Raw genomic sequence first — 24,950 nt, 5'->3', positions numbered from 1 at the left:
TCTTTGACCCCCTCCATGCTACTGGACATCATCCTTTCTCTGCGGACGGGCACTCTCATACCTAACTCTGTTGTCACTCGGCACTCTTCCATTTCGAAAATCATGGGCTGAGCTTGACCTTGTTCTAATGCCATTTCTCAGCCCTTCTTCTTACCATGCCTATCCTCCCACCCAAAAAAAGCAACACTCACAGTTTCTGGGGATTAGGAGGTGAATATATCTTTTGGGAGCCACTATTCGATTCACTACACAAACATATGGCTCTGCTGATCGGAACCACACAAAATCGGCAATTTCTTTAACCTATCCTGTTACTTGTTCACAAAGAGCTCACGTCCCCACTGCTTTCAGTGGCTGTCTAGAACACCACCAGTCACCCCCTCGAATCAAGCCACTCCCACCTCTCACGGCAGATGAGCCGATGTCCTCCTTCACTTAGAAAATTGAAGGAATCAGGTTGCTTCTCTATCTGCTTCATCCAAACATGTTCGTTCTCTTTCCTTCTGGTCCCAAGAGTGATTTTTCCTTCCTTGTGTTCAAAGCCAGCATCTGGTTGAGCTCTGAGTCTATCCCTCCCACTTCTTTGAGGTCCTTATTCCATTAGGAGCACCAACTTTTTTACTAAGTTTTTTTAACCTTTCCTTCTTAACGATCTCCTTCTACTCAGATTATAACAGGCTTTAGTCTCTACCTTCTTTAAACAAACAAAAAGCTTTACTCCAAAATATCCTTTTTGCTTTTTAATCCAGACGATTTTCAAACTTTTTAACTTCGATTTACAGTACAAAATACATTACACATTGGGACTTAGAATATACATAAACATAACCAAACTAAAATTTCTTAAAATGATACTTGCTCTTAATATGTGCTAAACATTTTATTTCTATCTTATTCTACCCTATTCTATTACATTCTTTACTATTATGTTTTCCGGTTGCAGCTCACTAAACTTACTTCACACCCCACTAAAGACTATACCCCATGTTTTGAATCACTGATCTAACCTGTCCTGTCTGTTTAAACACATGGTCTATAGTTCACTTCCTCTGCATCCCTCCATTCACTGAAATGCAGCCTTACGTCTCCATTAATCCAATAAAGTGCCCATGTTAGCCTTTATCTCTCTAAATAATAGTTTAAGTAGCTAGTATGTGTTAACGTATTTACAAAAAAAAAAAACCCTATTTACAAATCTAGTAGAAGTCACTCTCTTCTCTTACTTGACCCCTCAAAGCATTTGGGATGACCAATGCTACCATCCTCTGGCTGAGTCTTTCCTTCCTTGGCCATGACTTCGAACCCTGGGTTCTTCTCCCCTCGGTGAACTCCTGGGCTCCTCTTTCCTGCTGTAATCACCAGCTGTTGCTGTTCCCCAAAACCGCATCTCTAAGTCATTGCTCTTCTAACACATTTGTCCTGGGAATTATCCACTGTCTGGTTTTTATATGGCACCTGTTTGTTGATGGCCCCTGAGTCCATGTCTGCGCTTAGCCCCTCCTCCTTGAGCATCTGGCAGTATCAACATGTCCACGGGCACTTTGGACGCATTATACCCAAACCTGAACTTTTTATTCTGGGAGAAATACAATGAGGAAAATCATGGGTTCTGTAACCTGGCTTGGCATCAATAGACAGTATTCTCTAGACTGATAATTCCATGTTTCCTTATCCCCCATGATGCCAAGAGGTCTTGTAGACCACCTTCTCCTATAACTACCTTCTCCTACCTTGCCAAAGACTAAATTTAAAACTTGGCATTGCTAGTCATGATCCACCATGATGAAGGTAATTCCTTATTATTATAATACAGAATATGCTATGCAAATCTGAATGAGTATTACCTGCTCCAAGCCAAAGTATGAACGCTACCATGTTCTTAATATAAAACCACCAAGAATCTAGGATTCCACCCAGCCTGATTAAAGGCTGCGTAAGTCTGGGATGATACCTGCATTCCCCATCAAGTCTTATAAATGCCAGGGGCCTCCTTTCCCCAGAGTCCCGGTTCTGTTCTGGTAGATAATAACGAGGGAAAATTTCATCTATCTATCTAGTCCGTGGGAGAGGACAAACTGGTCCATGCAAATGGACCATGAAATCATGGACTTATTTGCACAGCAATAGAACCATCATGAAGATTAGAGTGACCCCCATCCATTAATTTTTTCTCTTTCTTCTTTTGGTTATCTTTCCCCCCTCAGGTGCAGAAATTTGGATCAATGCCAATTTGTTTAATTGGATTTTTAAAATAAGCACACAAAAAATATCAAGCCATCCTTCTAAGCTCTTTTAGTGAGCTCAACAAGGGCCAAATCAATTAAGCAAATTGCTTTAAAAAATTACCTACCCACTCCAAATAACATCTTCCCTACTTCAGAGATAGTACCCGCTAAGGTTTATGCAGACCAAATTTTTCCAGCTGAATACCAACTTCTCAAAACTGGGGATTTACAAGGGAAATGCTGACGGGAACTTCAGCCATGCTTGCAAAAGAGTGCAGCTATAATCCAGCAGCGTCGTTCTGACAGCAGTTAGGGGACAAAGCAAGACCAGCCTAGACGCTCGCTCACCAAGCCTGTGGCTGTGGCCTGATTCACTTGTGCCCGCGTGGTAGGGCACTCCTATTAGAACTACCTGCACTCTTTCGTTTCCTTAAATAAATAGACATGAAACTTGAAACGCCACCTGGATAGAAGTTTCCACGATTTTCTTTTTCCCTTTGTTTGCCGCCTCTCCCCTCACCTACCGTTTAATAAGCAGAGCACAGAGCTGTATTTTCTTGCAAGCAGTAATATGTAACCAGAACAAACAGAGGACGTAGGAAAGGTGGAGAAAAGTTAGATATATAAGCAAGAAAAAGTGAGTTATTGATTTTATTGACTGGTCTGTTAACTTCTGACATTGCAATAAAGTCTTATTTATTTGTATACAGAAGACTCAATTACATAGATACATATCATTTTAACAACTGGGTTATTTACAGGAGAATTGCTGCTTCATAAATAATATAGACCTGGGATTTCTCGAGCTGATGTTTATCCATTGTTGCCTAAGGAAGTTGCAGATGGCTATGCATACACCTGCCTGTGGTCATTAGAGCAGCATTACAATAGGCTACGGAGAAAAAAGGATTGCAGGCAAAGGCACAGGAATGAACTAAGGAGGGGGCCTCAGCCCAGCTAAGATATACAATAAATAATCTTGAGGGTAAACAGATCACACACAGAGTCGCTGAACTGTTACTCCTTTGGCCAGCACAGGAAAGCTGTCATTAGAGATGGTGCGTTTAAAGGATCCACGTCGTTGAAGTTTCCTTTTCAATCGTACAAGCCATTATGATTATATTCCAGGCTTTGTATGGTTTTTCTTCCAGGCTTTAGGTTTTTAAACATGAAGGGTATGTCTCAAAGGAAGTTTGATAGGAATAGGATCAAGTATTCCCAAATGTCTTCTCTTGATGGGGCAATAAGTGGAAATGGAGAGGAACATCCTGGGGGCTGTCCCTCGTTGCCTACAGTTCCCTGGAGCCTTGTTCCGGGGGTCTTCTGAAATAATTCTTTGTTTAACTGTTAGTCTAATGCATAGCTTCCTGGCGAGCTGAAAGCCCCCAAAGGCCCAGGGATCATGCCTGGTCATCATTCAGTAAATATTTTTTGGGAATCAGTGGATTAATTAAATGATGAGGCAAAGTGGTACCACACAGTATTCTTTTTACACGTCCCTAGCATCTTGCAAAATACCCCCCACCTAGTATCGTGAACAGCGAATGATCAAAGGCTTGTTTAGCATCGCCATTCCTGGATGAGGAGGCTAGCGTTCAGAGTCCGTTGTGATCCTGGAGCTCAGACACAGGTCTTGGGCCTCAGAGTCCCTCAAGAACAGCTGCCCCGCAGAGCAAGAGCCAGAGAGCAAATACAGATCAAGGGCACCTGCGAGAAAATGCGAGCATATCTTGGCTATTGTGAACGATACCGCAATAAACGTAGGACAGGGTCTCTTTGAGATCCTGATTTCAATGCTTTTGGGTATATACCCAGAATTGAGATTGTTAGACCAGATGGCAGTTCTATTTTTAATTTGGAGGGGGTGGAAATTTTTACTGTTTTCCCAGAAGCTATATGACTTTACATTCGCACCAATAGCGTACAAGGGTTCCAGTGTCTCCACATCCCCTCCAACATTTTTTTAATCTTTTTTTTGGGGGGGGGGGATAATAGCTATCTTAACAGGTGTCAGATGACAGCTCATTGTCCACAATAGGCAAGGTATGGAGACAACCTAAAAGTCCAGCCATGGATGAATGGATAAAGAAAATGTGGTGGATCCAGAAAATGGAATACTTTTCAGCCTTAAAAAAAGAAGGAAATCTTGCCATATGCAACACGAATGAACCTGAAGGACACTATGCTCACTGAAATAATCCCGTCCCAGAAAAACAAATACTGCATGATTCCACTTACATGAAGTACCTAAAATAGTCAAACTCATGGAAGCGACAGTAGAATGGTGGTTGCCAGGAGCTGAGGGGTGGGCAGGGGAGGGGAGAAGAGGGGAGTTGCTGTTGGATGGGTATAATGTTCTAGTTACATAAGATGAATAAATTCTCTAAGCACAACATTGTGCCTATAGTTAATACTATATTGCGCACTTAAATTTTTGTTAAGAGGGTAGATCTCATGTTAAGTGTTCTTACCATAATAAAAATCAAGTAATAAAATAAAGTAGAAAATGCAAACAGAATCCAGGCTGGGCTCTAAGCAATCATTTACCACTTGCTTAGCCATGGGGGCTCTCACAATCTCTTGTGGCTTGGTCTACCTGGTCCTTATGTATTTATTTGGTCTTTATTTTCCAAGTCCACCTGTTCACACATCTGTGCTTCTATGCCCTACTTCGGAGCCAAGTTCTGTTTTGGACTCACTTGAACTCACATTCAGACACAACCCCAGCCTATGTGTAGATTCCTAAGCACCACGGAGGCATTTTTGGCCAAATTCATCCCTGCCAGATATTGCCCAGCAAATCATACCTCCCGCTCCAGGAGTTTCATTTCTTTCCTTCTTTTCCACAACGGGTCCCACGTGACCACAGGTACTTCTGTCCTGAGTTCTGTCTCCTTTGCATTGGTGCCTGTCCTCCTGGCACCCAAGGAGCCTTTGCAAAGCACTGGGGGAGGTTGCTGTCAGCTGCTGCTCCTTTCTGCCTCTGTGTTCCTTTCCTGACACACCTGTGGGCTCTGCCCTGGCCTCGAGGCGTTGACATTGTTGCAGGAGAATGCTCAGCCAGTCAAGGCCAACAGGTGTGACCAAGTTTCCCAGGTGTTGCGTGGAGGGCTGCCTGCTCTGCGTTCGGGAGCCTCGCCGGGTGATGCACTTAGCAATATGCACCCCAGGCTGGGCTTCTGTCTTCCCCCAAACCTGATGGTGACGATGAGCAAATTCACGTTTACTGAGTGTTTACAAGGCGCCAGAACGTGTGATTACGCAACTTACTTGCGTGGATTAGTGTGCTTAATCTTCACTTTCTGAACAAGGTACCATTCTTATTTCAGTTTTACAGATGATGAAACTGAGCTGGGTAAGATTAAGCAACTTGCTTGAGGTCCCACGTCTCGTAAGTGGGACCTGATTTCAGAGCCTGTGATCCTTGTTGTAAGGCTCTCATGGTCTCGTTAGATGCCTCCCCGGGGCTGACCACACAAAGGGAATTTAGAGATTGTTTTTGGAGCATGTGTGATTAGAAGGGCGGACACGAGTGGCAATTGTGCAGTTAGGAGACATTGGAGCTTTTGAGAGAGAAGATGCTGAGTTTTTTGGACCTGTGGGAGGTGTGCTGTTGAGAAATACTGGACAGGATCTCAGAGGAGTTTTTAGATGTAACCGTTTAGATTTAGAAAGCATCCTCATTCTCCAGTCTCCCGGCACTTGTCTTCTCCTTCCTGAATTCATTCTTGGACATTGGCTGCATGTGTCTGATTTTACATGTTCTTCTGAAGTGTCCCCTCACTACAGGGTGTCCTCTGTGGCCACAGGTTTTCCTTTCCTTCTTTCTCTAGATCCTTTGTAACAATATTCCAATCATGATTGACCATGACAGGCAACACTGTTGAGCATTTATTACATGCCAGGCACAATGCTGGGCTCTCCGTATTCTGTTTCACCTTCACAACTGTAATGCAGCTGTTATGACTACCTCCATTTTACAGTTGGGGAAACTTAAGATCAGAGAGGTTGAGTAACTTACCCAAAGTCACACAGATGGCACCTGTGAGGCAAAGCTAAAAACACAAGTGATTTTGATGCCACACTCTGTTGTGAGAATATTATTTTTAAAGACTCCTGTTTCCTTCTTTTTATGAGTTCTATTTATGGGCTCATGAAGATGATTTTCTTGCGTTTTTCAGAATCTGACTTTCTAGACATCTGACTCTGCTCCACATTTCTGTTCTTGACGAATAAACCGTCTGGAAATACAGTCATATTATCCCAAGGATCCTGTTACTTCAGCGTGGCCCTGTTGCTGGGAATTAAGTCTAGACTAAGAATACCTCTTCCTGCTTGCTAAGCCTCCTGAGAGATGAAACTGTCAGACAGACCAACCGGAAACTTATCAGATGTTCTGCTTTTAGCAGCTACTTCCAGGAGAAACCCTTCTTCACCAAACACTTCTCTCAAACAAACATTTTATAATTTGCATAAGATAGCATCACCCACATCTTCCATCTGATTTGGGATCCATCGGATACCCTCACAATGGAAGTAATGCTTTTTAACTGAGGAAGAGAGAAGCAGTCCCTGACGTCCAGGAGCTGGCCTGGCACTCCCCTCCTGACCACAAATGATCTCACAGAATAGCGACATCAAACAGGACCACTCTGACCACGATGGGTCGGGACAAAACCGAGGTCATTCCATAATCATGTCTGGAGACAGACAAACACAAAAACATTGTCCAGACTACAAAATGACCAAATATTCACCCATCCTGGCTGCAGTGAGTGCATACTGTGCTCTCCCCAATGACAAAGGTCAGTTTCACTTGACCTTTCCCGCCTTCTTCACAAGATTTGTTAAAACATTCAATCGTTAAATTGCCACCACTTCTAATCTGGAGCAAAGTCCCACTTCCCTGAACCTCCCCAAATCACTTGACCTAAGCCCAAACCCTCTGAGTCATTCCTTCCAACACCTTCGTAACGCCATGCCTCTCGGCTTCCATGGTGAGCATTCTCCCTCCTTTCAATCAGTCTATAAATCAAAATTAGTTCAACTACATGATGGTTCTTGCTAAAGCACTGACCTACCTAGACACTCCTCATTACACACATTCTTGGATTAGCATATAACCAAAGATTTGCTTACAATGCGGTTTGGGATCAAAAGAACACAAGAACTTGACCTGATGCAAGTTTGAATCCCAGCTTCTCCTTCTCCTTTTTTGTTTTTGTTTTTAAATAAGCTGTGGATTTGGGTCAGTTACTTAAATTTTCAGAACCTGAATTCTAATGTCATGAGGTTGCTATGAGGACTGAAGGAGGTGACCTATGTAGAATATTCTAGTATGTTGCCAGACTCTCATCTGATGCTCAACTGTTACCTTTCTCTGGCATCTTCCTTGGATCTGCTCTTGTTTGGATTGGTTCATTCGAAATAAGGAATTTTATCCAACTACCATACTCCACTCATAAATTCCAACTCACCAAATTTTGAGGGTTTTTGAAGATTGTATGTAAAATTTCCACTTAATTCTATTACATGTTTTCTGTGCCCAGACTTATAGATAAAATAAAGCCAATTAATACTAATGTATTTTATTCATTCTGAGAAACACAACTTCTCCCTCATATTTTAATGTGATATCTTAAAAGGAAGATCTGGGGATAAAAATTGGGCTGTGTATTATAATCAGTGGTGTGGTTTAATCAGTTTTTTTCTTTCTTAGTGAAACATAAAATATTCATGAGTTATACATCAATGGCATCCGAGATTTGAAGATTTAAATGATGGCATATGTTTTCTTTCACCAGCTCACCTTCTCACAATTGTAGTTAGTGGTTGGCTCTGTTTCTTGTTTCAGTTCTGACCTTACCATTCTCAAGTCAAACGTAAACTCAAAAAGTAGATCTTAAAAGTATTTGGACTTAAAACCTTACAGTTCTTGTCTGAGTCCAAGTCATGTTTGGGAAGCACATTTTTACATTATGAGCTCTGACACAGATCCAAAAATAAGTTAATATAACAAATAGAAATTGTGACACATTGATACTGTCAGGTAGTGGAGTGAAAATAATGATACAAAACAGTACGAACAAGTTCTGCGAAGCTTTTGTTCTATTCGCCTTTAAGTGGAACAAAATCTTCAGAACAAGAGGACAACAAAATAATGCTTTGCTAAAAGGATAAAAGAATATGACCTAAGTCTGTTAGTGATATAACACTCTGTGAATGCACTCAAGTTAATAGCATCTTTTAGCAATAGATACTTTTTCAATTACAGGAATGCCAAGAGATAAATAGACTAAGTGAGAGAAAAATGGTCACAGATGCAGGAATCGGACTAAATGTTTGGCTGTTTGGCTTTTCATAACCAACTGTCGGGGGAGAAACCATCTAACCAACGATCTATGGATGGGACATGCATTGGGATTTTCTATCCTGGATCCGCTTAATCGTAATACAGTTGCACCGTGCCGTTACCCCTTCTCCAAAGAAGGTTTGGTAGCACTCAGTAACTTGTCCCCAGTGAGCTGTGCCGCACCCTTCTGCCTCTTCCCGCACAGATCCTCACAGAGGCTCCGCGACCATAAGGGGTTGCTAACTAGGGGTGACACTACAATGGCACGTGACACGGTTCCCCTGGGAGGTTTTCCTTCCTGTCCTTTGCTGAGTTCTGCATGACCCTTCTTCCACCAATCTTGAGTTGCACGCAAGAGTGATCGCAAACGCTACCCTTTTGGAGGATCTGTAGAAATGTGGTTTTATTTCGGCTTTAAGAGATTTAAAATTTTTATTCCCCTTTTTCAAAGTGGTGCCCTGGCTACTTGTGCAAAGAATGTGCTGTTCTGAGAGTAAATAACTGAAATGGAGAGGCCAGACTCTTATCTTCACGGATCCTCACAAATGGAAAAGCGAAGATGTGGATACGGCAGGAGAAAGTGTCAGGAAAATTGCCATAAATCATAGAGCAAGAATATTGGGCTGCATTTGGCATCAGTTTTGTTGTGTTTTTAAAAGGATAAATATGCTTCCCTTTAAGAATGTGGGACCCGCTCTTCCTGCTGCGAACCTCTCTGCTGGGAGTCCTCCCACAGGTTGTGCGGGTGAGGAGTTGTTGAGGGTTATTACTGTGACACTGTTCCTCTTGAATGTGTTCTCCTGCATTCCCACGCACCCTGCCCCAACGTCTGTTGGATAGGATACAACAGTCTCCTGAGAGCGTCTGATGAAAGTTAGGTGTCCTCAGTAGAGTTGTGCTTAAATGCCACCCATGTAAAGAGGGAAGGAAGGAAGGAAGGAAGGAAGGAAGGAAGGAAGGAAGGAAGGAAGGAAAGGGAGGGAGGAAGGGAGGAAAGGGAGGGAGGAAAGGGAGGGAGGGAGGAAGGAAGGAAAGGGAGGGAGGAAGGGAGGAAAGGGAGGGAGGAAAGGGAGGGAAGGAGGAAAGGGAGGGAAGGAGAAAGGAGAAGGGAAACAAAGAAGGGATGAGGGGAGGAGAGAGAAAGAAGAAGAAAAGAAGGAGGGGGTGGGTGGGAAGGAAGGACTTACTTATTAAACTCAAAACCAGTACTTCTCACACTTTACTATGGGTGTGAATTACCTGGGGATTTTGTCACAATGCAGGTTCTGATTCAGGGGATCTCAGACCTGGATGCCTTTCCAACAAGGTCCCTGGTGATGCCGACGCTGCTGGCCCTTGAGAATGGAGACCCTAAGAATGCAGCTTTCATGTAGCTAGTGCATTATGAACGTTATTTTAAGAAAGATGGGGGTGTTTATCTCTTAGGAATTTGTCAGAGTCTGCCTGGGAAAAAAACGGGGCACAGAACAGGCTTGTGCCTGGTGGGAGCTACCCTCACCCCCTTCCCGTCGTGCATGTGCCATTTCCACTCCTCCATCACCCACCTTCCCGGACCTGGAACCTAGAGGTCTCCGGAGCCAAGTTCCACTAGGAAAATATCTGAAAAGCATGATTTCTATCATGGTATTGGGGGTTTATTGTGTTCTGTCTCCCCAGAACATTTGCATTTGATGTATGGGGTAGTGTAGCCTTAAAGTCTAATAGAACTGGGTTCAGATCCTGATGCCATCACTCACTAGCCCTGTGACCATAGGCGAGTTATTTAAGCTCTCTAAACCTTAGCTTACACATCTGTAAAACGGGAATGAGAATCCTGATAACACAGGGCTTCCATGGAGTTTAAGTGAGAAAATGTACATAAAATACTGAGTTAAGTGTCTGGCCCTTAGTAAGTATTTAGTAAATGGTAGCTATTATAAGATATTTGAGCAGTAGAAAGCCTAGCTGATAAAGACATGGGCCTTCCATTGACCAGATGGCCTGGGATAAGGTCGCCTCTTTGTCATTTATTTATTATGTGAGTAATAGTGAATTAACCTCTATAAAGTTTAGTTTCCTGTATAAGTGGACATAGCAATCATAAACTTACATTATAGGGCTATTGTAAGATTTGATAAAATAATATATATAAAGAAGTCAATGTCAGGCGCCTGGGTGGCTCCATCGGTTAAGCATCTGCTTTGGCTCAGGTCATGATCCCAGGGTCCTGGGATCGAGTCCCGCATCAGTCTCCCTGCTTGGCAGGGAGTTTGCTTCTCCCTCTACCCCTCCCTGCTGTTTGTGCGCTCTCTCTCTTTCTCTCATGCTCTCACTCAAATAAATAAATAAAATCTAAGAAAAAAAAGGAAATCAATGTATTACCTAGCACGTAGAACTTTATATAAAGAAAATTATATTGCTGTCTCTAAAAATAAGGATTGAAGGAAAAGAGGGATTAGTTATTTCAAGAAGAAACATTTTCAGAGTGTCAGACGTATTTTGTTTGGGGAGGAGGATAGGGAGAGGCATACTTATTCCTTAAACTCTACCATGCCAACGAGAAGCTCCCCGATGCTGTGACACACAGAGTCCCCTAAAACTAAACGGACACTGTTCAAATGGAAAATGAAAAAAAAAAAAAGTCCAATGCAGTGAGTTTTTCATTAGCCTGAATTTTTTCTATTTAAAGGATTGTCTTTTAAATGTAAACACACCCTTGGGGTGCCTGGGTGGCTCCATCCAGTGAAGGGTCTGACTTTAGCTCAGGTCATGATCTCAGGGTCCTGGGATCGAGCCCCACATCATGCTCCCTGCTCAGCAGGATGTCTGGGTGTCCCTCTCCCTCTGCCCCTCCCTCTGTTTGTGCTTTCTCTCTCTCTCTCATATAAATATAAAATCTTTAAAAATCTATAAAATCTTTTGGAATAAGAGAGGGGCATTAAAATGCCTTTGTTGGGGCGCCTGGGTGGCACAGCAGTTGGGCGTCTGCCTTCAGCTCAGGGCGTGATTCCGGCGTTATGGGATCGAGCCCCACATCAGGCTCCTCTGTTATGAGCCTGCTTCTTCCTCTCCCACTCCCCCTGCTTGTGTTCCTTCTCTTGCTGGCTGTCTCTATCTCTGTCAAATAAATAAATAAAATCTTTTAAAAAAATGCCTTTGTTGTCTGATAACGACAGTTCATGGCAGCTTTTAAAGGTATTTTTGCTTGGCAAAATTAAATGGTAAGATCCTTCTATTCACACGACTTAATGCGCTCCTTTAATTTGGCTGCTCTGTGACATCCCAGAGTCTGGAAAAGTCTGTGGTCTGTGATGACCAAACCACCTGATATTTGCGACCACTGCAGAGGGAGGACCACAAGTTTCCGCAGCGGGGTCGGCGGTGGTCTCTGAGATCTTGTACTCCACCTATTCTATCAGAAGCGACTGCACCCAGAGGCCACCATCTCTAATTGAAATAATGATTTATTCTGTTGTAAGTCATGATGAAATCCTGTTCAGAGCATCAGATCAGCAGCCTCCTCGCAGCTGAAGGGTGGTGTCAAGTTCAGGCTTCTGGAAGGCATCTAGGGTCCTGGAGGAGAAGAGGGGGATGGTCTACCATGGTGGTTTCCATGACACTTTGGTCCAAGCCAGGATTTGGGGCTCATGTTACCATGACATAGCAGTTTCTATTTGACATCCCCCCTCCCTTTCAGGCTTGGATTTCCAGGTATCTACATCGGGCTGCTCAGCTAAGAGCCTGGATACACTGAAACAGTCTAACAACTCCTAGGGAGACTTTTGATGGGGCAGCCCTATCAATGGGATATTACAAGAACCACAATGACCTCTACCCCACACCACTTGAATGCCGCAGTGCTACAGGCCGGGTGTTACGTGGGAAAAGGTGGGTTAACTTCCCTGGCTTTGGCCTTATCTTCCCACTCCGAATCACAAATGCATACTCATGCATGCACACACGTGCACACGTGCAGACACCCACACACACACACACACACAAAGTGCACGTGCATTTTCACCTAACTTGTACCAAAATTTTAAAGCAGATTAATTTAACCACTTTGACCATTTTTCAAGCACATCTAAAGTCAGTTCTCAGTCATTCTTGCATGTTGTACCATGGGTAGCTAATGTGGGAGAACACTAACAATAAGCCATATTGTCCTGGAGTATTTAGATCATGTCCCCTTTTTGGCAAGCTTGGTGATGGTCCAGTAGCCAGTCAGTCAGAAGAGAAGAGAGAGAAAAGAAAGGTTGTGTCTTTTTTTTTTTTTTTAAAGTGAAAGCACACTGTTCAAATGCTAGGTCTACAACTGAGGAAAGATATGTGACATGTTTTATATGATTTCCCTTTTGAGGGGTTCATGCCCTGTCCTCCCAATTTAGGCATAGGTAACTGGGAAGTCATAGGAAACATAGCAATATTTTATCTTAATTTTCTACCAAATGATATATTTATGTGGTCGTTGGTAGTGATGTCTAATAGAGGCACAGATGATTTGTAAGTTCAGTTTCTTGTGGGGGAAAAAGACCGTATCTAAATTCCCCTGTGGACACAAACATTATTTTCAAAATATGTCTTGATTTGGAAAAATGGCTTCCCAATATAGGTTTAGGTTCAACTTTCAAAATTTGAGGACCCATTATAAGGAAGTCCCTTGACAGAAAACTAGCAACCCAGAATTGTCAACGGGAGCTGACAGTGAGCCAAGGGCAGGGCCTTCTTCATGGGCCTGGACACTGTAGGCACACGGGGCTCCTCACACAGAGGGGCCCCCAACGTGTGGGGACTAGGGCTCTGAGGCCACTGTCTTGCAATTCTTAATAATTTACCTTTGAAATTGTCTCTGGTAAGTAAAGTCTGATGGAACAACAAGAGGATCTGAGTAGGAGGCGGTGGGGGCTTGGAGCCTCTGGCAGTCCAGAAACTGTCTCCTCACCTCCCCAGGACCTGCTCCCTGCCCCTGGCGCCCAGGACCCCTGGAAGCCTGGCTGTGGCTGTCGCTCTCTCCTTTCTGCCTTTCCTGGGGGCCTGGGTCAGGTGCAGAGAAGGTCGTCTGCTCAGCTCACAGCTCACCAGTGGCTTCCCACCGCCCCCGAACGAGGTGTTCAGCTCATCCCAGTGGGGAGGATGCAGTTCTGTGGGGCCACCCATGTGCCACGGATTAGAACAGCAGCCTCGGGAAAGAGGAGATTGACTTCCCAGCCTCACACCAGGGACCTGCATTTTTATTTTGCGCTGAGCCTCGCAAAGTATGTTAGCAGGCCCTGGTGTAGTTAGGTTAAGCATGGATGAAGGATGAAAGGAGGAGCCTCCACAGATAGGCATAAAAGCACAGGGTATACTCGACCTCCTTGCCCACGGGCTCTGCCAGAGTCCTCTCAATCAGTTGAGACCAAAGACTTCATCCCTGGGTTGGAAACAGTGTTGATTTAAAAAGGCACTGTAAAAAATAGACAAATCATTTTCAGGTGGTTTAAAATCTGTGTCTAAATGGTTTCAGTTAGCTTTGATACATATCTCCATCATTTTAAGAATATCAACTCACTGGGCACCTGGGTGGCGTCTGCCTTTGGCTCGGATCATGATCCCGGAGTTCTGGGATCAAATCCCGCATCAGGCTCCCTGCTCAGCAGGGAGTCTGCTTCTCCCTCTGCCCCTCACCCTGCTCATGCTCTCTCTCAAATAAATAAATAAAATCTTAAAAAAAAAACAAAATGAATACCAGCTCACCACAGCATACATAAACAGCAACATGCACACATATCTTGCCATCCCTACGTATATGCATCCATATGGACGCGTCCGTACATGGTAAAGAGCTGGCCTACAGGAGATGCGAAGGTGAGTTAGAGCCTTTGCCCTGGAAGAACTTACATTCTTTTGGAGATAGCAGTGCTCAAGGAATAATCTATACCCCGAAGCTCCCTATATGCCAATAGTATGTCATGGAATTTTGCTTAAGTGTGTTTGATGACTCTCTTTTTTCATCTCTTTTCCAAGAGGAAGCATTTATAGAAGTGGAGACCTTTACTGGCCTAGATATCGCAGGAGTTCAGCTCTGCTTTTATTAGATGGATGTGAAAACAAATGATAAAAAATTGTTGCAGGGAGACTGGAGATTTAGTAAAGTCTGAGAAAGGAAAAAAAAAAGTCTTTATTCTCCAGCACACATAGATTAAGTCTACCTGTAGAACAGAAGCAACTTTGGAATAATTCTGGTAGGTATTACAAAGACGTCTTCAGATAAGGGCTTTGTGGGATAGAGAGATCTCAAATCTCCCTTTGACTTCTCATGTATATGTGCAGCCTTTAAATAAATATCAGCCTTGAGGACCACTGAGCACCTAGAGCAGCCTTCAGAGAAAACTGGCTTTCTCTCCACGAAAGGCCGGGGAAGTCACCTCCTAGAAGAATCAAGAAGTTCATTTTTCACATGTCATCCGACCTCTGTTCTCCAAGGCTTTAATGAGTGAAGTTCTAAGTACTTGTCAACAGGACTTGCAAAAACATACAAACCCTTATGTGAATGAATGAACGTTTAATTTTCAGGTGTGGCTTATTACCCTAGAGTCTCCAATTCCATCAGGGGTCTGGGTAGTGTTCTGTATATAAATACGTGTATGGCCAGTATCCTAAAGAAAACCCAACTGGCAAAAGCAGTGGCAAACAGTGGGAGTGGCTCCAAAAAGATTTTTATAGACACATCGACTCCCTCCTTGGCATTTAGTAATCTTGAAGAAATTGAAAGAAAAGGAAGTGTAGTTGAGAGGGGCCTCTGCCCTGCTCAGCTGGGTTCACATACCCAACATGAAATAATAATGCCTTCAACTGTCCATCTTCTAATAAGCAACCTTGGCATCACCTCACTGGCCAGTGAAAAATGCGAACAGTGGGTAAGGAAGTTCCGAATACCAGAAAATCTGAGCGATCCCTATGACCTTCATGTGATTATGTCTGCATAGAGGACAGAAACCCAAACTCTCTCTCTCTCCAAAGAAACCACTTTGTTAAAAATGTATCGGTGGCTAGCAACGGAATCTTGGGCACTGAACATGGGAGGGATGCCCAGCACGGGGCAGAAAGTGAAACTGGTTTCTTCTGGATGAGAAACTCCTATTTGCAATTCTGGTTCCTTCTCCATCTATCCTGGCCTCATATCCTCTTCACAAAGGCAGCAGGATAAGGCTGCAGAAAGGAGTATGCCCCTCTAAGGATTAAAGATGTTATATTTGCTTCTTAAAATGACTTATTTGGAAAAGTCAGCTCCCAAAAGAGCTGGAGGCAGGATGGTGGCTGGGAGCAGTTAATACTCTACCATAGTGTACGCCTTTCTTACTTGTAGAGTAACTGGGAGGTACCGAGCCTGGGTTTGCTTTAGTTAATGAAAACGCATCAGACGATGACAACAAAGGAGAAGGAGGAGGGGAAGGAGGAGGAGGAGATGAAGAAGAACGGGAAGAAGAAGAAGGGGAGGAGGAAGAGGAAGAAGAGGGAGGAGAGGGGGAGGGGAGGGAGACGAGGAGGAAGAACAAGAACAAGAAGAAGAATTTGCAAAAGAAAATGAACCTGATATAAGGAACAGAGTGACAGTNTGAAGAAGAACGGGAAGAAGAAGAAGGGGAGGAGGAAGAGGAAGAAGAGGGAGGAGAGGGGGAGGGGAGGGAGACGAGGAGGAAGAACAAGAACAAGAAGAAGAATTTGCAAAAGAAAATGAACCTGTTATAAGGAACAGAGTGACAGTCGTTCGGGAGCTCCCACCCTACGCTGGGTGGGAGGGTGGAACTTGTGAGGCTGCTTGAGGAAGGCACGGAAGCGAGGAGAACAGGGTCTGGGTGTCCCCCTCTCAGTTCTGCAGACGGTCCAAACCCCCTGCAGCAGAAAGATCTGCAGGCAGCTTGGCAGCCTTTAGATGCAAGATCAACATGGAAAGATGGTGTGGAATGAACCCATGCTCTGACGAGCAGGCATTTTAACAATTAAGAATAAGTTTTATCTGAGCATAACTCCTACTCAGTCTCTCAGTGTCTCACCATTTAGGACCCATCCTTCCCCTAACAGACTTACACTAGGGGTCCCTGTATCTACAGAGACTTGAATCCTATTACATAGCTCTTGAAAATTTTATATCATCATCCCTTTCAAATCCGTTTTCACACTCCTTGAATTACCTGGGAACAAACCCTAATTATAAAACTGACGTAGCTGAGATAGTTCTTCCCCTTGAGAAGCTAGACATCAACTAGGACAAGATGGAAGAACGCTCTGGGTGCAGACACTTGGAAGACGAGGGGGCAATGCCCGCTCGTACCCCACCTGCTATTCACGGAACTACTCACGTCTGGTTCCTCAGCGCAAAGGGATCCAGATTTGTGTGGACGGTATCTACACCACTGCTGTCCCCTCTGTGGTCCTCAGTCACCGGCGGGTTTTAGAAAACATGCATGTGAGTACCACTGCCCATGAGCGATCCCGTCGGTAGCCCCAAGAGTGATGTGAACCTCTGTGTTCAAGAAGCCCCACGAATGACTGTGATTCTCAGGCCTGAGTAGGAACTACGTGGTCCAAGCCCTGGTCTGTGAAAATCTGGAAGCCGTTTGCCAGTTATCTTTTTGTTGCATTTCCTGATCACGTTACCATGGACCAAAAGAAGTGTTCTATGTAGGCTCCTACAGTTCAGTTCCATACATTCATCAAATGATATGGATATACAGTCAAGGTAGCCTGGGCAGGGACGTGGACTGCGCACATAGGAACAGGAGTGTGTATTAAGTTAACTTGGGAGGGGTATGTCATGGGCAAATTAAAGAATAATGGGGCGCCTGGGTGGCTCAGTCAGTTAAGCTTCTGCCTTTGGCTAGGGTCCTGATGTCAGGGTCCTGGGATCGAGCCCCAGGTCAGGCTCTCTGCTCAGTGGGTGTCTGCTTCTCCTTCTACTGTCTCTCTGTTCCCTCTCTCTGTTCTCTCTCAAATAAATAAATCTTTAAAAAATTAAATAATATTAAATACAATAAAAATAAATTGAATCTTATTAAATAATAGTAGTAAAAAGAAATAGCACAAACATGCACAGTCCCACGAAATTTACAAATCTCTGTGCTCATTTAATTCTTATAAACAGCAATCCTATGAGGGAGGCACTATTATCATCCTGAAGAGGAGGAAACAGATGCGTAAAGAAGTTGGAAAACAAGTCCAAGTTCACATACCTAGTTAAGTGGCTTAAACTGAGACCCAGGCAGAGCTTAAAGTTTAAAAGAGCCCTTGCTTTTAATCCAGACACCAAACTGCTTTCAGTCTCTAAATTGGAATCTGGGTAGAATTTGCCAATAAGCTAGTACTTTAAAGATATTTCCAAGGCTTATACTAAACAATAGTAAATAGTCAAGTGGATGCCAATGCCTATCTTACGGGAATTCTACCGCCCCCAGATTAAAAGCCAAACCTCTATTTCCTATTGAGTGAAGATTTCGATCCGTGCAAATGCCCCGCCTGCCTTAGGGACTGGGTGTGCAGAGCGGGGACCGTCCCTGCTCTACGGAAGCTCACAGGCGCTGCCTGGAAAAGTGCAGCCTATTACCTTCAGAACAGGCCACAGACAGCTTCTGGGCCTCCCTCATCTCCAGAGAGGGAACGTGTGTCCTAGGATCCTGGTCGGGAGGAACCTGCCCAGCCAGTTTAAATTCACGTTTTCATGTCTGTGGCCATGGGAACAGGTGACCTCAGAGTCCCTGCTAACACATAGCTGCTTCAAATCTCTGGGAAACCCTTAGCCAACGTCATTTATTCATTCTGACTGCTGGCTTCCCCCCTCTGGCTCCGAGAAGGCCCCTGATTTGGGAGCTGCCTTCCGACCAGACAGATTCGTTTATGGTCCTACAAGGTTAAGCATGATACATGTGTTTGGGGAAAATGGAGATGTGCATGAAGAAGAAACATTGCTTTTTGATCCAGGCAGGAGAGCATACATAATCTCCTCTAAAGCCTGTGAAAGACTTCATTTTACACATGAAATTGGGTGGAATTGCCCCGGCCTGCACCGAACATGATTTTGGAGAATAAACGGCCTCAGGACAAGCTGCCTTGTGCTGGGGAGGGCCTCCAACAACAAAGAATAAATTGTAGGCAAATGTAATCTGTGTAAAGTTACAGGCAACAAACCACGAAAAACATCTCATTGACACAGTGCCTGCATGGGACAGACCCTAAACCTTACAATGGTGTATCGTGAAGAACAAGGTCCAAAAGCCGACCTGGTTCACATGAAAAATAGTTGAGGCCAGAGGGCCTCGTACAGTATAGAACATTTTTTTAAATTAAGACATATATGTGTTTTAATTGTGCAGAGGGGGTTTTCTCTCTTCCTGTGTATTGTAAAACTTTTTTTTCGCAGTCTGGTGTCGAAATCCATGCCCAGTGGGGATGGGGAAGCCACCCCAAATTTTAAAGTGTCTTCAAAAACTAAACCAAAGTGGGTTTTTAGCTATTTGGGAATATACCTAACTGACAAAACGCATCCCTTGAGGGCCCGGATTTGCTCTATAAAAGTACACAAAGCTCTGCTGAGAATTTTAAGGCAAAATCGGACTTGATTATACAAGAGCAGAAATACGAGATTTACCCAGCAAAGCACACAGTTGAAAGTGCCCTACTACTCAAGCATAATGAGTACATTGCATATAAAAAATTTAGAAGAAAGGTCTAGTGCACATTATGAGGAAATTGTTGGCATCTTGTGATGGGTCATCTTACCCTTGTTATTAAATGACAGCAATCATTAAAATGCCAAACATATTTTGACAGAATTCACTTTATAAAATGTCACCAAGTCTGTGTTTTTATTAGTTTGTTCCAAATCAATTTAGAAATTTCAATAGAATGCTTGTAAGTATTCCCCAAGCAATGTCCATTCCTGACTTTCTGCACAAAAAATATTACAAATTAATCAGATTTTCAGATTTCTGCATAATGGCTTTGCACATTTATTGCTTAATCCTATTATAAAATGCTGTTATGATTGACATATCGCAGTGGAGATAGAAGTCAATTGAATAACATGTAGCAGTCAATTTTATTTGTAGCTTAATGTGCTGAAATATTTTTTTCCACATTTCCATTATTTATAAGTCTGTCCCTTTGGAGAATAGATAGAAGAATTTGTTTTAAATGAGCCAATAATACCTTCTTTAAAATTTATAAGCATGACAGAATCATATCTTTTTTTCCTGGTCGTCCATGGCATGCCAGTAAACAGGGTTTGAATTGTCTCCCACTTGCTATTCATAGGACAAACATCAGGAGAGAGGATCTCGTTAATGGTGGCTTGGAATTGAATTTCAACCACCAAGAAAACAAAAGCTACTGAGTCAAGCCCCTCAAAAATTGCAGCCAGCTCTATTTATTTATTTTTTGTTTCTCTCTTCATCTGTTTATGGTTCTTGCAACTATGCTACCTGCTGCAGTCTGTCCTGAAACAAAGTACACAAACGCACACCGAGAAACTACTCTGTTTTATGAAGATGTGAAAGACTTGCTGTTTTGGTGGGATTTCATTTCTCGTGCTTCGGCGTCCAACAGCACAGCACAGCTGGGCTCCCTGGAGTTAGCGAGTTATTCCTGCCATTTATGTTAGCACCCGGGAAACTTGCTCCAGGAAATCCACGTGCTGTCCAGGGCATCACCTAAGGTGACATTGAAAAAGGCTGTCTCTAGGGAAACCCATTCACACGGGTTGGTGTCTGCAATGGGCATGGAGAAAAGGCTTAAGAGTCTGCGGCCATAGTAAGGGCTAATATAGATGGACTTGGTCATGTCTGAGATCACGTGTTCTCTGGCTTTGGGAAATGGGATGAGCTGTTGCCCGCCTATGCATAAAAGATGTGGCTTCCCACCCGCGCCACGCACTGGCATACGCCATGCAAACTGATGGATCATGCGAGCCTATTAGTGGGACTGATGATGGTGTCACTTTTCCCCCTGTCACAGCCTCCTCCCTCCCGGAATGACTGGCCACCCTGACTATACGTTAGCATAATTTATGCCATTGACAAGTGATTTGAGCACTGGAGCTATTGATAACCCACTCTGACACATCATCTGTACTTTAATGTTATGTGACATCACAGGAAAATGGGGTCATGGGCAGTTCCCGGGCTGGATCTTCTATTAAAGGGAGCACTTCTCTTTTGAATTCCAGGGGCCAGAGGAAACCCGGCTCTATCAGACGCAGGCTCTCCTGACCAACACCAGGCCAGTCAGACCCACCCCCCCTTCCCGGTTGGGCCTCAGGTCAGTATCTCTTGACTGCTTTTCCATTAGGCTGCATTTAGGATGGTTTAACCATATAAATAACTGAATAAATAGTAATGAGTTAAATGCAATCAACTCCAACAAAGCAAACGTGGTGATAAATTTTTGTATGGGAAACTGTATGACTGCATTATTTATTAAATGCCATCAAGGGGAAAAAAAGTGTTTGCAGAACTCCTCTCTTTTTAAAGGCAAGGTTGGTTTTAATCATTTGGAAACTTTTTTTTCTTCTTAAGACCCACTTACCAATGTGCTGTTGGTTACCATGCAGTTTTCTAGAAAGTAAAATTTTAATGACTGGAGCATGAAGAAAATTAAGTTATTTCAACCTTACTATAGCCATTTTTGAAATACAGGGTGTGATTTAATATAAAAAAGTTAATGCAATTTTAATGCAAGTTCAGCTTATTGGGTTTGACAATACTGTACATCACATACAGCTCTTGCATTAATAAAGAAATGCATTCATTATTTTTTAAGGTCCAATATTTGTGTTTTGCAGCCTGGTGTGGTTATATGGAGGTCTAGAACACAATTGTAAGGGCTGGGCTCTTGGCTGTTGTTGTCTTAGCTCTGGTATTTAGTGGGAAGCTTTCGGAGTTCACCTGCTTTTATGGGAGAAGAGGCAGATATGCGAGCCTGTCTCTCCCCTTTGCGGTCATTGTTGTTCCTGCAAATTAATCACTTTCAGCACTTGGAGGGTGCACCAGTTCAAGACTTGGAAACCCAAGTGTAGGGCTTGGGTTGGTCCTCACTTTTGTTCCAGCAGCCACCAAGACTCCCTGGGGTCTCAGGTCCTAACGTCTGTCTCAGAACACAGATAGATGCCTTGGTGCTCAAGGACAGAAAGGCTGGAGAGGTGTCTGCTCGTCCATGGAAGCCCAGAGAGGGTTCTACAGGGAATCTCGGAAGCCGGCATCTTCCAGCTATGCCTTTTCTAAAAATCTCACGCTTGTGACATTGTGTGTGTGTGTGTGTGTGCATGTGCGTGTGTGCAAACGTACCAGGGGTGACAAACTCATGCCTCCGGGCCAGGTAAATGTGTGACAGACCCAGACAGTAAGATGTGGCGAGCGCCTCGACAAGCTGGAGAGCGCGTGCACTGCTTCAATCCCGAGAATTCAACTTAAAAAAATACTACCAGCCAACCCCCCCGAATCTATGACCTGTGTAGTCTGAGAACCAGCTGTTTGCCTCCCCTCTTTCCATGATATTACTGTGGGCAGTGATATAACTCCAGCGATCTGAGGACCAGTGTATCATTTTGTACTTACTCCTAAAAAATATGTTTATTTTGTGCTTTAGTGTAGCTTTATTTATTTATTTTTTAAAGCGAGACAGTCACTCTGCGTGAATTTAGTAGACTCTAACAGATTAGGAGCGAGGCCCGTGGAGTCTGGAATGGCCTAAAACCAGGCTGCTTCTGGTGTCCCAGGGCTTCTGCAGAGGCGTCCCTGAAAGGAGCTGCGAGGGAAGGCTGTAGGCAGTGGCCGGAGAGCGGGTTCAGCCCTGCTCCCCTCATTCTGCAAATAGAGCAGCCCCACTTCTCTGAATCAGTTCCGTGTATGAGAGGGCATGGCCGGAAAGGGGTGAGCCACGGGCTCCAGAGCAGCGTGCCTTGACATGAACCCCCGATGCCCAACAGATACGGGGCTTTCGGCAAGTTCCTAATCCCTTTGTATCTCACTGGTAGGACAACTGCATTAATACGCACATGGCAATGTTAGAGTAGTGCCTGGCTACAATTTACTGGGCTTTGTACTATGCCTATATTTACTTACCTTTTATTTTATAACATCATGCTGCATTAAAAACAAAAAAGTCGAACCCCCTCCGTAAGAGTTTTGTCTTGGTTCCTCCAGAGGAAAAATGAACATGGCATTATGTGTCACGTGGTTCCCAAAAGGGTGTAATGAAAGTCCTGGATTGAGGACTGGAAGACCGATGACCCTTCTGGTCACGTGGCCCGTCAGCACAGGAATCCGTCCTAGGTCATCCTGGTGACAGCCCACATCTGGGCTCAAAAACGCTCAGGGCCCAAAGCGCACACCGATAAGGCTGCCTTTCCATATTGAATGACGGCTATTGGGTAATAGCAGGCACAAACCCTGTTTCTAATGTATGAACTGAGCAAAGAATGTTAGAGTAAAAGCAAAGACTTCTTTAAAAGATTTTCCAACGTATCCACATCAAATATTTTTGTTTTCCTATACTTTTTTTACACACACAACTTGACCATTTTAATAATTTCATTATCATTGCTTAATGATTATCCAGTTTATTTTATGTATTCTCATAAACATTTCCTATTTTTCTAAAGAGGTGCCATGATGATCCACTTTAAAGATGGTGTAATACCTTGCTGAGTTTAGAACTGTAACAAAATATTTTTTCAACATTTATATATTTTTAAACATAATGCATGTTTTCATGCTTTTATTTTTTGTCTTTTTGAATGGTATCTTCAGGCTGTATCCCAGGAGTATATTCGGAGTCAAAAGGGGTTGAATATTTTTGTAGCTCTTGATACAGATTTCCAAATTGCTTTCCAAAAGGCTTATGATTGTGTATATATCCTAAATCCACATAATGGTGTCACTAGAGACCTACCAGCGTGCTGTAACTTTTACATTATTTTTGCTAAGTTAGTAAATAAAAATAGCATTTTATTGTTACTTTTGAAAAAGCCAAACAAAACAAAACAAAACAAAACCCTTTGATGCCAATGAGTCCTTTCTGGAAAAACACAAAACAAATTAGCAAAGAATTTCAAATATGTAAGGTTAAGATCAAATGGAAATTCATCGGAAGAATAATATGTAAGTGTAAGGTATTACTTTTAAAGGTATTTGAGTTCCTCAAAAGAAATCCAAACCAAATGATATTTTCCAAAGAAATAAACGAAATGTGATTTCAATTTTTTTTTGCTACCGGTTCATTCTAGAACAGAGTGTGTGTGTTTGCTCCTTGTTCAGGAAGTTTCTGACCCTGCTAGAAGAACTAGACCCCTAGAAGAAAATGCCGTGAAGGGCCATGTGTTGGTTCCACTGGAAAGTGAGCTAGGATTATTTGTTTCCTTGCAGCCACTTCTGACAGCACAGCAGTTAGCCTCAGCTGTCGCTGGCGTGATGCCGGGAGGCACGCCGGCCCTCAACCAGCCCATCCTCATCCCCTTCAACATGGCCGGACAGCTAGGAGGACAACAAGGACTGGTCCTCACACTGCCTACCGCGAATCTCACCAACATCCAAGGGCTGGTAGCAGCCGCTGCAGCTGGAGGCATTATGACTCTACCATTGCAAAATCTACAAGGTAACCCATTGTCTCCATGTGCCGTGTAGGGCTCTATCCACTGGCCAGTGTTCCCTGGAGTGCTCACATGCCCCCAGTTGTGAATGTGGTTCAGAGCTGTTCCTGCTATCAAGGGAGATGGAAGGCTTGTGTAAGAAGCAAAGTTTCAAGTTGTCTGTGAATCCCAAGCTTGCTCAAGCCGTGGGCTTTATCAGTCCTTGTTTCCTAGCATGGATTTGCAACCTTTCATGTCTTCTAGAGGCACCTGTGAGCAATCATTGTGCAACACATCAAAAATTTAGATGTTAAACTATCGTGTTGTTATTTGAGGACCTGGGTTATGATCTCATGAGTTTTTCAGTGTGGCATCCGCAAAGAAAGGTTATACATGATTTGTTTGTGAGGGAAGTGGTTGGAACATCTCCAATACAAGGTAGCATTTGGAAGTCTTAATTTAATCATTGTTTTCTTGCTAAGTATTTTTAGTTATAATTATTAAACAGAAATTGTATTATTTGAGATCATAGACTTGTAGGTCGAGCCTTTATATTATGTGAGCATTTAACAAGACTCCTTTAACTCTGGAAGGATAGTTCTTTTGGTACTACAGAGGTTTTCACTTTTCTAGGAAAGATTTGCTAACGCTGATTGATGGACTGATTTACAAGACTCTGTTGAAGGAAGAATTTTATGGTGAAAAATGGCCTGAATATGAGACGATTAGGATGCCTAACAAAGAGAAAATGAATTTGTTTTGCGCTGCTCAAAGGTGTTTTTTTCCCCATTGATAT

At 43.4% G+C, this 24,950-nt stretch overlaps 1 protein-coding gene across 1 annotated transcript in view; it reads left to right on the top strand.

The window, feature by feature from the left end:
- Positions 1 to 24,209, top strand: part of LOC109488671 (POU domain, class 6, transcription factor 2-like) — a 223,745-nt gene extending 199,536 nt beyond the window's left edge. Inside the window, exons 3-4 of the mRNA XM_019793804.2 lie at positions 20,756 to 20,847; positions 23,952 to 24,209. Coding sequence (XP_019649363.2) covers positions 20,756 to 20,847; positions 23,952 to 24,209 — 350 coding nt within the window. The remainder of the gene's footprint in view (positions 1 to 20,755; positions 20,848 to 23,951) is intronic.
- The last annotated feature ends 741 nt before the right edge of the window (positions 24,210 to 24,950 follow it).

This window comes from Ailuropoda melanoleuca, chromosome 1 (assembly GCF_002007445.2).
Source record: "Ailuropoda melanoleuca isolate Jingjing chromosome 1, ASM200744v2, whole genome shotgun sequence".
NCBI lineage: Eukaryota > Metazoa > Chordata > Mammalia > Carnivora > Ursidae > Ailuropoda > Ailuropoda melanoleuca.
The sequence above is the reverse complement of the archived record's forward strand: the minus strand, read 5'-3'. Positions and strand labels throughout refer to the sequence as shown.